This window comes from Typopeltis vanoorti, chromosome 14 (assembly GCF_054136105.1).
Source record: "Typopeltis vanoorti isolate ZY-2024b chromosome 14, IOZ_Tvanoo_1.0, whole genome shotgun sequence".
NCBI classification, from domain to species: domain Eukaryota; kingdom Metazoa; phylum Arthropoda; class Arachnida; order Uropygi; family Thelyphonidae; genus Typopeltis; species Typopeltis vanoorti.
This window is the reverse complement of record NC_143562.1, coordinates 20,485,774-20,498,828: the sequence shown is the minus strand read 5'-3', so window position 1 is coordinate 20,498,828 and position 13,055 is coordinate 20,485,774. Positions and strand designations below refer to the sequence as shown.

The following is a 13,055-nucleotide window of genomic DNA, read 5'->3' as shown; positions in this document are numbered from 1 at the left end:
CTTTATTTTATCAGAAATTCGGTGTAGATTTTCTTCTGTGCTTGCAAGTAATGCAATGTCGTCTGCAAATTTTAAATTTGTCACATTTTTCCCATATATTTTGATTCCGGAATCTTCATTGTTTAAGGCCTTATTGGTTGCTTCTTCCAGTGTAAGATTGAACAGGTCTGGTGACAGATTGCATCCCTGTCTTACTCCGCTCTTTGTGTGGAACCAGTTGGTTAAGGTGTCCTCCATTCCTACTGCACTTTCAGATTTCTCATACAGATTCTTTAGTATTCTTATGGTTTTGTTGGGAATTCCAAATTCTTCCATAGTTCTCTTCTATGGATTGAATCAAATGCCTGACGAAAGTCTATGAAATTTATGTAGCAACTTTCGTTGTACTCTAGTGTCTTTTCTATTAGCTGTCTTAAGGTGAATAGTTGATCAATTGTGCTTTGCCCTGGTCTGAAACCGGCTTGTTCTTCTCCTAGTGCCAGTTCTGTATATGGCTTAATTTGTTTTTGGAGTATTTTCGTAAAAACCTTACTTGGAATACTGAGGAGGCTAATGCCTCTGTAATTCTTGCATTCGTTTTATCTCTTTTTTTGTATATGGGAGTTATGTAGATCCTGATTTGGTCCAATCAGTAGGCACTGCTTCGTTTTCGTAGATCCATTCAAATAATGTTTTTAATGGTTCCAAAAGTTGTTCCTTTCCTGCTTTTAAGAATTCTGCATGTATTTGGTCGATGCCAGGTGCTTTCCTAGTTTTGAGTTTTTCGATGCTGTGTGCTATTATTCCCTTGGTAAAGATATTTGTTTTTTCTTCCATTTGAGTGGCTGGAATCGTAATATCCTGGGAGCTGTTTTTATTATATAAATCTTTGAAGCATTCTTCCCATCTGGCCATTCTTTTTTGTTTTACTTCCAATTAGTTGTCCCTCTTTGTTTTTGATCATTATCATTTTTGTTGTCTTATTAATTTAGCCTACTTGTTTACATAATCCATGAAGGTTATTTTCTTTTGATAGCTTTTCTGCCATTTGGCATTTTTCTTCTAACCCGTTATTCTTGTCTCTTTTAACTAGTTTCCTAATTTCTCTGGTTAAGCTATTATATTTATTTCTGTTATATTTCTGTTTTAGTTTCATGCTTTTCCTTTGATCGCTTAACCTTTTTACTTCATTCGAGGTCCAATCCTTTTTACTTTCTCCTTCTGTGTAACCTATTGTTTTTTCTACCGAATTTAATATTATTTCCTTTAATTTGCGCCAATGTTTTTCGATGTTTATATTCTGTTTGGGTAGTTCCTTCAGCTTTTTGTCTAGTTCTAGTTGATATTTTCTTAGAATATTGTTGTCTTGTATTTTTTTTACATTCAGACTCCTTTTGACTCCGAAAATGCTTCCAGATTTTTACTTTTTTCTCAGGTTTGCTAATACTAGCTTATGGTCTAATCCACAATCTGCAGAGAAGGATCTGCAGTTTAGGATAGTTGATTTCCATTTTAGTTCACAATAATCTAGTCTATCATATTCTTGGTTTGTCTGTCTGGTGATTTCCATGTCCATTTTCTTTGGGGTTTTGGATGTTTAAAGAGAGTGTTGGTTATTGTTAGTCTATTATTTGAGCAGAAGTTTAGCAGTCTTTCGCCACGTTCATTGCTTTCTCCATACCCGAACGTTTCGATTACTCTTGGCCAGGTATCCCAGTCTTTGCCTACTTTTTCGTTTAAGTCCCCCATCACAATTAGAAGATCTTGACTTGATATCTGCTGTACTACTTGTTGCAAATCTATATAGAACTCCTCAATGTCTTCTACTGATGATGTCGAAGTTGGTGAGTATACTTGAATAATAGTTAGTGATCCGATTGATGTTTTAAATCTTGCTTTAATTATCCTAGGTGAGATAGGATTATAGGACAACAGACAGTTTGAGCCTTTGGTTTTAATATAAGTGCTACTCCTTCTTGGTGTTTGTTGTCCTCAGTGCCTGAATTTAAGATTTTGTACTGTCCATGGTGGAATTCTCCTTTTCCGGTCCATCTGGTTTCGCAGAGTCCAATCACTTCCCATCGGTAGTTGTCTAATTCATGCAGTAATATTTCCAATGCTCCTTCCTGGTGAAGAGTTCTTACATTCCATGTTCCTATGCTTGTTATGTTATTCCTGTCCATTAGATGATGTTTTGGCTATACTGTAGCTTAATATTTTGTAGGATAGCAATGTCAGGTATGTCGGCTGTGCAGTACGTACTATGATGTGTTGGTTCGGTGGGGGCCTGCCACCACTGCCTAGATTGAACTGAAGTAGCTGAAGAGGGTGTAGCCGTTTCTGTTGGTGGTTTTGCTGTTCCGTGCAGGGTGTTTTGCGTTTAGGTCACCGGCAATGATGACTTGCTCTTTAATCACCAGGATGGCATCCAGATCTGAATGTATCAGATTCCTCGATGGAGGGTTGTAAGCTGCATAAAATGCTAGTTTCCCAGCTGAGGTTGTGGGTGCTACTGTTCCTGTGAACCCTAGATTTCTGGCTATAAGGTGGTGATCGATGTGATTTTTCATGAAAATGGCGGTGCCACCTCCTCTGTAGTTTAGTCTGTCGTTTCTGTGGAGGAGGTATCTTCTGAGTTTGGGGTTGTCTGCTGGTCTTAAATGAGATTCGTTTATGAGGATGATGTCTAGGTTGTATCTCACTGCGAATTCTTGGAGTTCCAGAACCTTGTTTCTAAGTCCGTTCGCGTTCCACGCGATGATCTGTACGGAATCTGGGGTGATTTTGTTTTTATGCATTTATAAGAGCTGCTAGGATGGATTGGGTTTCTTGTAGAAATCTTTTTCTGGAGTCCGACGACGTGGGGTTAGATTTACTAAAGTCCTGCAGCATATTTGCGAGGGAGTTTGTAATGACGGCTGCTAAATTTGGATGGAATTGTTCCTGTGTGTCCTTTGTTGAGCGGACTACGTCTGCGTATGTCTTCGTGTGCCGTTTGCTTCGATCGGGGCTTCTGGTTGCGGCAGTTGGTTCTCTATTGTGTTTTGTCGACATCTGGTGGGTTGAGGAGCTGGGGCTACTGCTACTGGTTTTTGTAGACTAGTAGAGGAGGCAGATCATCTGTTTTTTGGGTGTTGCATACATCCTTTGTAGTTTGCTGGATGAGGGCCCGCAGTTTGCACATTTAGCCGGGGTAGATTTTGTCTTGGTGCAGGTGTTTGTGGGATGGCTCTCACCGCATTTTAAGCACATGTATTCAGCTTTACATAATCTCTGGGCATGACCATACTTTTGGCACCCGTGGCACTGTCCTGATGAGGCCTTTTTCTTAGTGGTTCTGGGCTGATTTTTAGCCCGCAAATTGATATTAGGTCGTATATGTTTTTGTATGCCTGGTGGATCTCTATTAAGACGAGTGGCATCGGACCTTTGTCTGCTCTGGTCATTCTGCTGACCTTGATGGGTGGTAGGTCTTGGTAGCAGAGATCGGCGGCTGTCTTCTGCATGTATGTGCTCTGATACTCCATGGAGGACCACCTTCAGGCTCCTCTTCGAGCCGAGGGTGAAGGTGTGGTATTGTACACCTTTATTGTCTAGCTCATTTGTGAGTCTTCGGTAATCCACTATAGTGGCAGATTGGACTTTTATGCAATCGTCTAAATTCTTTGCTGTTGTGTACGCTATTTGTAGACTAGTCGTGGGTGGCCCTTAGTTCCATCCACCTGTTCTTTTCTCTTAAGATAATTGGGGGAAGATTCTCTTTAGTGGAGACAGGGGAGTCAGAGTTGTGTCCGTTTCCTCCGTACCTTCATCCGTGGGTGGTTCTGTCTTATGTGTTTTGCGTTTTTTCCGCGTGTGGGTCTCTTCTTGGTCTTGGGGGGGGGGGATTGGATACCACCAAATCCAGTTTTTCGTCTGTGTTGGCAGTATTCTCGCTTTCTCATCGTCCCTTGTGGAGTACAGGTTCAAATAGCCTGGCCATTCCACTTCAGATTTTTTAAGTAGGCTTAACGTGGTGTTTCTATCGTGGCGTCGGTGTCTATTTCGTTCATAATTACGTCTAGTAGGTTTTGAGGGAGGTGAGGGGGGATTCAGGACCTGTCTTGTCCTTTTCCACTTCAAATGTTTTAAGTAGGCTTAGCGCTAGTCCTTTGTCTGGTGTTTCTGTCATGGCGTCGGTGTCTATTTCGTTCATAATTATGTCTAGTAGGTTTTGAGGGGGGGGGGGGTAAGGACCTGCCTTGTCCCTTTCTTTCACCAACTGTAGACCGACAGTTGAGATCTCCTTCGGGAAGCGGAAGAAAACTGACGGGCACAGGAAAGGGTCCGAGAAACTTGCGTGAAAAGCGAAAAGCTCACCTCTTAACCGGGCGGGTGCTGGTACAATCTTCAGATTCACTTCACTATCTCGCTAAAGAATAGAATAGTCCAGACTCGAAAAATCACTTCTTCGTTACTAACGTATACAGAAAAAAAGATTATTATCATCATCCTATCGACCCATTGGATTGGATTAGTTACTGAAGTTTACTTCATCTAATATTAATAAATATCATTATAAAAAATAAATGGTGTTTTAACATTTACTAAAATAAAGAGATAAAATACTTTATTTTAAAGTAATTCTTAAATAAAGGTCAGAATAAATATTAAATCCAGCATTATTTCAGAGCTGAATATAGAAACTATTAAGTTTCGTTTGAAATTTTGATCAGAGAGCTTACCGGAATACATTCGCCGGCAAAGTCATTTTGACCATATGATTGCATTTTTTTCGATGTATGAAATTTTTAAGAGTTTACAGCACATCAGTGCTCATCTTAATTAGTCGAATACAATTAATTGTAGGATAACTTTGAATACTATAAATTATCAGTTAATTGAAACCAAGTCTGCGTAGAGTGGAAGTCAATATATTTCTTTTAAGGTATTGTATATTAGAATACAATAACGAAGGAAAATGCACTATTTGGTTGGTCTATTTGAATTACTCAAAGGTGTAAAATTTGGAAGAGGAAGACCAGGGTTACCTCTTTTGACTACAATACTGTTTCCCCATTGTAAATGTGGGCTAAAAAGTTATTAATTTATCGAAAATTGCACATTAATTTTCTCGCCTGCTGGGTGGTACGCTGGAATGCTAGGAATTTGACTCACTGCGCCATATATCCATCTGTTCAACGGTCTCAAAGCTGAGCGTATTCGTGACCGCACACCAGGGCTATTAACACGAAATGTGATGCAATGTTTACGTATCGAAAAGTGTTCTCTTCATGAAGCATTAGTATAATGTGTTTAATTTTAGAAATCACGCGAAGCCAGCAAACAACTAGGGAAATCTTTAACAGGAATGAATGCAAAGATGTAATAACAGTGATATTTCTATACCGTGGGTGTGCACCTCACATCTAGCACACCTGGAGTATACGACCCTGATCATTGTGTTTATATTCATACATATATATATAATTTTAAATTTCATTTTTAAAGTATCTTGTTTAAGGCCTTGTTGAGCGTCATACAGGAATACATTGTTCGTTATGCTGAAGAGATATTATTATTATTATTATTATTATTATTATTATTATTATTACGTGGCACCTCCAGGGAGTCCAAGAACTCATCGAGGGAAGGCAGCTACTTCACAACTCTCCCTCTCCATCCATCCACTCAATCCACCAACTACAATGAACCGCAACTACCATCATCTACACCAACGCCATCTACCGCCGACCAACACCAGTAATATTTTCACAGACAATCACGAACATCCATGGCGGGATTCGAACCCGCCCAGGCTGGCTAGATATTTAAGAAAAAAAAAAACTAGTTCCAATATTCCCCACAAGGAGCGTTGTAAACACCAAATGCGAGGAATTTTCATATCATGCATCTCGACAAGTGCCAGGAGGTTGAAAAAGATGGAAATGAGATTTTGTCATTCATTGTGATTGTTACTACTGTGCACAGTGATGGCTCTAACCTTGCCCCAACGTGCTTTGCTCGTGAAGCTGTACTACCTAAACAATTGCAATGCTATTGCTGCACTCTGGGAGGGGGGGTGTCCACTATCTCCATGTGCTCTGCAACGAATGATGAAGCGTTTTGAAGAAACGGGATCGTTGTATGTGCACTTCAGGAAGACATATATATATATATATATATATATATGTGCCTTACACAACTATCAAGATAATTCGAAAGATTCTTCATTTTGACCTGTTCAAGGTAACCCCAACACAGGAGTTGCACTCGCAAGACATTGAAAGTCGACTGACATTTGTTTTACCATTCCTTGCTCGAGTGGATTTGGATGCTGCGTGTCAGTGGATGATGTTGTCCGGAGATGAGGCTCACTTTCACGTGAACGGAGGCTGGGTGTGGGCAACGTCGCAAAACTCGCTTCCAATCCAACAAATTCCTTTGCATTCACCCGAAGTTACTGCCTGGAGGCAGGTTTACAGTCGCATTTTATATTGGCCCATTCTTAGAAGATTTTCGCCATTCGGATTCTGCGACCTGCTCAGTTACTGCCGACAGATATCGCGAAATGATAAACAATTTTGCTGTGCCACAACTACAGCAGCCCCTGTGCATGAATTCAATCATTTTCATGCAGGATGGGATGGGAGCCCCTGCACACATTGGTCGATCCATATAAGAGGTTCTTCGAGAACATTTCGCGTAAGCCAGAGTGAAAAGGCCTTAAACAGGAATAATTTAATTCTGATCACCCTGTACATAATATATATATATATATATATATAGTAAAAATAAATTTCTGTTTGCAGGGAAGAAAAAAGAACAGCAAATGTCATAGCATTACATCCAGGAGTAGAATGTCTTACGCTGGCTAGAGAGTATGTTTCTATTTATTAGACTATAAAATTTATAACGGAATTATAATATGCATTTAGTGACTAAACTATTAATTATAACCTTAAAAAAATTGATTACTATTACAGCGTTCACTGTAACATTTGAAGTCTTCCATTTATATTTATTCAGCTGAAACTAAAACTAATCCATATACTTTGAATATGGGATATAAATATGATAAGTGAATTAAAATTAATAAATAAATTATTTAAATATTAATACTGATTTTAAATATTAATATAATTTATTCTGAGTTTTCATAATGATGTCTTCTATTTTAGATCTTTTAATCACCTTATCGGAGATCTACAGGAATTACAAGATAAAGAATACGATGATGTAATGAGATTTCAAAGGTGAAGAATAAACTTTGTTTTATATATATATATATATATAATCATGTGCTTGATGAAAGTTATTAAGAATAATTAATGGTTTTAAAATAGCTTTGAAATTATAAATGGTCGGGTAGATTTAACTTCCTATTTATAATCTAAAATAACTGAAATCGCTGTGATAATTTATTAATATGTAGAAGAACGAAATGAAAGAATAATAAAAATATTCATCCAATAACATTAAGTTGACAAAACATTAACTCCTAATGCTGTTGAATTTTCGATTGTCGAAAGGCAGACGATCTTTGTTACAAGTTTACGTGCTTTTTAATATCGAACTCAAACGCGCAGGTTATGCTATGTTAAAACTTTTAAAATGTACGTTTTCGAAACTATTTCGAACATAAAACGATCTCTTGCTGAAATTATTACAAAGAGACAAATATTGATCTATCTGTAGGTAGGTTTAGTAACTAAGTTCTTCCACAATGAGAATTTAGAGCTCCATAGGCGTTTCTAATTAACAGAACAAGGTTCAATATTTAGTTCAGTTCATTACTGAGTAAAGCTTCATCTTACTGTGTGTATAATGATGACTAACAGTTCTGTATTGCTTGTTTACTGAAGTAATTTGACACGTTTTAATATTCTATAAAGAAACTCAGTTATCAAAGAGAAAACGTACTATTAGCAAAAGCTAATTGAATTCATTATTTGGTCACAGAAGGGATTTTATTTATAATTAGTTAAATTTATTTATAGGAAGTTTTAAGTTCTTGAGTTATTAGACAGAAATACCTTTAAATACTTTAGTTTTCAATTCTATTTTAACATATAGAAAAGACACCTACTATATATTTCAATAGATGTAGCTTAAGTTCTTAAGCTATATTAAAAGTATGTAATTGTTTTTGAATATCATTATGTATAGATATAGATTATCGGAATGGCAAATTATTGACTCTTGACTCCAATGTGTATAATTCAAATTCTTTGTATTATGTGCACTCACTTAGGCCTGCTTTGAATAAATAGTTTGGCGTTAGTAACATACAGAAGTAATAATGAGAGATATCATTTTTTTTCTTACTTTGCCAACTACTGAAACACGTCTGTTAAAGTGACAAATAATTAAAATTATTTAGACTGTTTAACCTATCAGTTAAATTATTAATTTAATAAGAATATTAACACAGGGAGTAATCAAAATTAAAGTCTCCACCTTTAAAGACTTATGGAGTGCCATCCAGTGATCCAGATAACGGGAAACTTTGCAGGAATACCTTGTCAATAAAAGCGATTGATGAACTTAGTTCAGATCATCACACAGCTTGACTCCAATTTAGTGTAGACTCAAACGGCACTTCTGCTAGTCCATCCATTGCCAATTGGGCAAAGCTTCCTGCGGCACTTTTCGATTTTATTGGCCCTGTTCTGGTTGTATTTTCGAAAGATAAAATCGACCCTGTAGTGATGCACTTCGAAAAGGAAATACTGTCCGGTTTGTGATAGCTCACGAAAAACCCAATCAGCTATCGGAGGCGATTCTAAACCATATCTGTGCTAAAAACAAAATACTAACAAAATAAAAACAAAATCACTACCATAAAACTCTAGCTCATCAAGAACTCAACAGAGCTCCTAATTTGGCTCGATACGCCCTTAAAGATTTCCCTGAACATCAATGGGTAAGCAAGCTTTGATCCCTGTAACCAGATGACCAATATTTATAGACATTTTTCCAATCTCTCTCTGTGGGATCCAAAATTATTTCCTACCAGTACATGGCGAGAGGGGTGTATCATGATGAAGACAAATCTGAAGCCTTTGCTGATAGTCTTAAACTCCACGTTTGCGGATTTGTCATTTATTTCCGAACTCACAACTTCACTTGACATCATGTTACCGATCCTAATCTGTTAATACGACTCGCAGTAGATTATGATGAACATGACTCGGTAAAATACAAAAGTCCTAAAGCAGACCTCATGAACTAGATCTAAAATACAAATCTTACTACCCACCATCGACTATTCCAACCAACTAATTTATCGTATTTAATTAAGGGAGTAAAAACCGTGGGTTTGATCTCCATTTTATCAGTTCCGTCAAAAGACAAAGTTGATTTTTAGCTCTCTCTTGAATTGAAACTGATTATATCTGTACAGTGCAATTTAGTAAAACCTGCGGGAGTCTAGACTCAAGCAATGTATGTCCCAAAGTCTGATGTGTTAAAGGGAATGAATGCCCTGGTTGTTCGTCAGTGATAGATGGATGATGATGCTTTTTTGAACCCTTGAATAAATAAATTTTTTAAAAAAAATCCGAAAAGAAAAATAAACATTGCAGTTATTATCTGACTTTGTCTCATGCTTGGCATGCAAGAAATAGAAGCATTCACTCCAGATTAATATATATGAACTGGAAGGAAAGCGTTGGACAGTGTGTGTGTGTGTGTGTGTGTGTGTGTGTGTGTGTGTGTGTGTGTGTGTGTGTGTGTGTGTGTGTGTGTGTGTGTGTGTGTGTGTGTGTGTGTGTGTGTGTGTGTGTGTGTGATTTCACCCGATTTCACAAGATTGAATTATGACCAGTATCATCCGGATTGAAATCAGTCCATGTTAATAACAAAGCAAAATGTTCATATTATACCGGAAAAGGACACAGTGTAGTTAGGTATATGTTACGCAAAACAGAATCTTGAAGTTGCATTGATGGAAAACAAAGTGGCCATACCATGGAGTTTCATAATAGCGTCATTGTTGAGACTCTGGTCACGTGATCGATTTCGGTTCCTGTACTTCTCGTTGGTTGCGCATAGTTCAATCTTGTGAAAGATTGAACTATGCGCTTTACCACCATAAAATGGTATGGTGGTAAACAAACGAAACCTCCCTCTGTTCGGTACAAGTGGTACCAAGGTACCAAGAGCATTAATACTGCAATTAAGTTAACATTTTCTAGTTTAATGCTATTTGCTTTAATTAATATATTTTAGTTTGTAAGTTACCAAATTTTGCTCAGAGCTCATTACAATGCATCACAAGACGTTGGAATTTTTTTAAAAAAATGTAATTCTATTTCCTAATTATTATTAGATCCTTGACAGGAACGCCGACGTTCGAAGAAGAGGAAGAAGCAGAAGAAGAAGAAGAGAGTGGTGATGAAGATCCCGAATTTGCTGACATAACTTTAGATGACTTAGATATCGTTGCTACGTTAGGCATCGGAGGATTTGGAAGAGTAGAACTGGTAAGAATGTGGAGCAATTTTAGTCCGAATTATTTATTTATTTTTTTCATTTGTGACACCTTATTTTCTTAAATAAGCTATTCTATTTTTAACTATTTCTATCAATTAACTATTTAAAAATGTAATTTCAGCATGTTCAATACTAATATGCCAATTATATGAAGCAGTGAAACAGACTGTAATTAAAATGAATACTAAATCAAATTTCTGTTTTTTTTATTTTATTTTCTTTATTAAAGGTTCAATACGTATTTGACAAAAGAAAAGCCTTTGCTCTGAAATGTCTTCAAAAACAACACATCGTCGAAACCCAACAACAAGAGCACGTGCTAAGTGAAAGAAATATAATGATGTCATGCAGACATTCTTTTATTTGCAGGTAGGTGAGTGCTGCCATCTATCTCTATCTTTTGGTACGTAATTAATACGTTTGATATAATCAACATCATAAAAGGGAAATAAATCCCAAAGTTTCGTATTATAATATATGAAAACTGTACTTTTAAGTTCTTGAAAAGACTTTATAATTCTAGTGAAGAAAAAAAAAGGAAGATTTCTTGGCTCTGACCTAACACGAAGTTAAGAGGCGAGAGATGATTAACAAAAAACAACGAGAAACACTTCAACCTATTTGATAGAGCTTGCTTTATTACGCAAACGATTATGTAAGCTGTGAAGTGAATGAATAATTCTTGTCAAATTCTGTTTTCACACAATACTGGCATTGAATCAGCAGAATTACATAAATATCCTCTGCAATGAATCACTGCCACATTCATTCTTGATATTATGTTACATACCGTTAAGCCAGTTATAAAATAACGAATGATGTGGAAGCCTACGTTCCATTTATTCACAAATCTCAGTCAAATATTAGGTAATATTGAGTAAGCTGCTTAGCATTTTCTTTTATATTAAGTCTTTAATCAATATAAAACTATGGTCAGACTTCTATATAAAAGGAAACTACTGTTTATCAACATTTATTTTTAAAATAAAACATTTAAAATAATAAAACATTTTGTAATTTATTATTTTTGAATGAAATGGAAAAAATATTTCTAGTTATTTTAGTGATCACAATTAATTACAAGAATTATTTCCTACACCATTTTAAAATGCACTTGATATGTTATATAATAAAAGTGGAAATGACGTGATTCTGAGCCATCGGGCTTCTGTCGCATCCATGTGAATATCTTCGTCCCATAAAACTTTCTTAGGGCTATCGAGGTACCCACTTAGCCTCGAAGATGGCGGCTCGCGTGTTAGTGTTTCGTGTCGTGTATGTTAGTGTTTCGTGTCGTGTATTTTTGATGGTGAATTGTGAATTTGACTGATATATGTTTTTAGAGATTTATGCTTATTCATTTGTAATATCAGTTAATTGCTTGCTGCCATAAACAGGCACTTTATTTTCCATACTGGTTCATCCAGGTAAGTCAATTGAATTTACAAGGGCGATACGCTAGGCCTACTACCGCTAGTATCGCCATTGTTGTATTTTATATCGTGACATCTTATTGCTGGTAGATACCTTAGTGTGTCTACTGGATTTGCTAGTGGACCCTCAAAAGTCCACAGGATTATCCTTACCTGCTCGGAACACCTGAGCAATCTCTACTCTTTCTCCATCCTTGACTTAACACATTTCTAAATTATTTTCATGGCAAAACTTCTGAATGAGGCCAAATTCGAGGAAGTATACATGGAATTCCTCAGACTAGGAAATCTGCTGAGTGATAATTGGCCAGGAAAAGTCAAGCTCTTTGACACATTCCCCCCACAGGAGTCACAGACGATAATATGGTTGACATGAGTGAAGAGCCCACAACTCAGACGCAATCAGATTTAGCACACTCCCCAAGTGTGGAAGATGCTACATCCCAAGACAGTAATTATCATAACTTGGAAACAGCTACAGAGTTCCAATTGGTGAAAAAGAAGAGGAAAATCTCCACCAATGTGGAAGAACCCAAAACAGGGAATAGTCATAAAGAAAAGATACCACCAGTCATATTAAGGGATAAGGAAAAATGGATCCCTGTCTCATCAGCCCTCAGAGAACAAAACATCTCATTCTCATAGGCTAAAAACTCAGATGAGGGAGTTAAAATACAACCCATTACTGTCTCGGATTACAGACAGATGACCAGATTTATGAACAATGCTAACTTCCCATATCACACCTTCACTTTACCCAGCGAAAAGAACCTGAAGGTAGTTCTACGTGGGATAGCCGAATGTATCACTCCTGGAGATGTGAACACTGATCTCTCCAGACAGGGCCTGTCCCCAGTAAAAGTGAGAGAATGCTCAGATCTGATAAAAGACCAATGCCTTTGGTGCTGGTGGAAATAAGCAACACACAAAAGCAGATCTATAAATTGACTGTAGTATGCGGACTCAAGATTGCAACTGAGCCTCTTAGGAAAAGAGCATCTGCTAGTCAGTGTCATAGATGCCAAAGGTTTGGTCATGCCCAAAAATTATGTAAGGCAGTCTTCAGGTGCTTGAACTGCGGCGAGGGACACCAGACCATCACATGCACCACACCACGCATGCTGTGCAAACTGCAGAGGACCTCATCCCGCCAACTACAAGGGATGC

At 37.2% G+C, this 13,055-nt stretch overlaps 1 protein-coding gene across 1 annotated transcript in view; it reads left to right on the top strand.

The window, feature by feature from the left end:
• Positions 1 to 13,055, top strand: part of LOC150099284 (cGMP-dependent protein kinase 1-like) — a 149,017-nt gene that overhangs the window by 101,467 nt on the left and 34,495 nt on the right. Inside the window, exons 9-12 of the mRNA XM_090404514.1 lie at positions 6,771 to 6,839; positions 7,140 to 7,214; positions 10,292 to 10,445; positions 10,685 to 10,824. Of these exons, the coding sequence (XP_090260640.1) occupies positions 6,771 to 6,839; positions 7,140 to 7,214; positions 10,292 to 10,445; positions 10,685 to 10,824 (438 nt within the window). The remainder of the gene's footprint in view (positions 1 to 6,770; positions 6,840 to 7,139; positions 7,215 to 10,291; positions 10,446 to 10,684; positions 10,825 to 13,055) is intronic.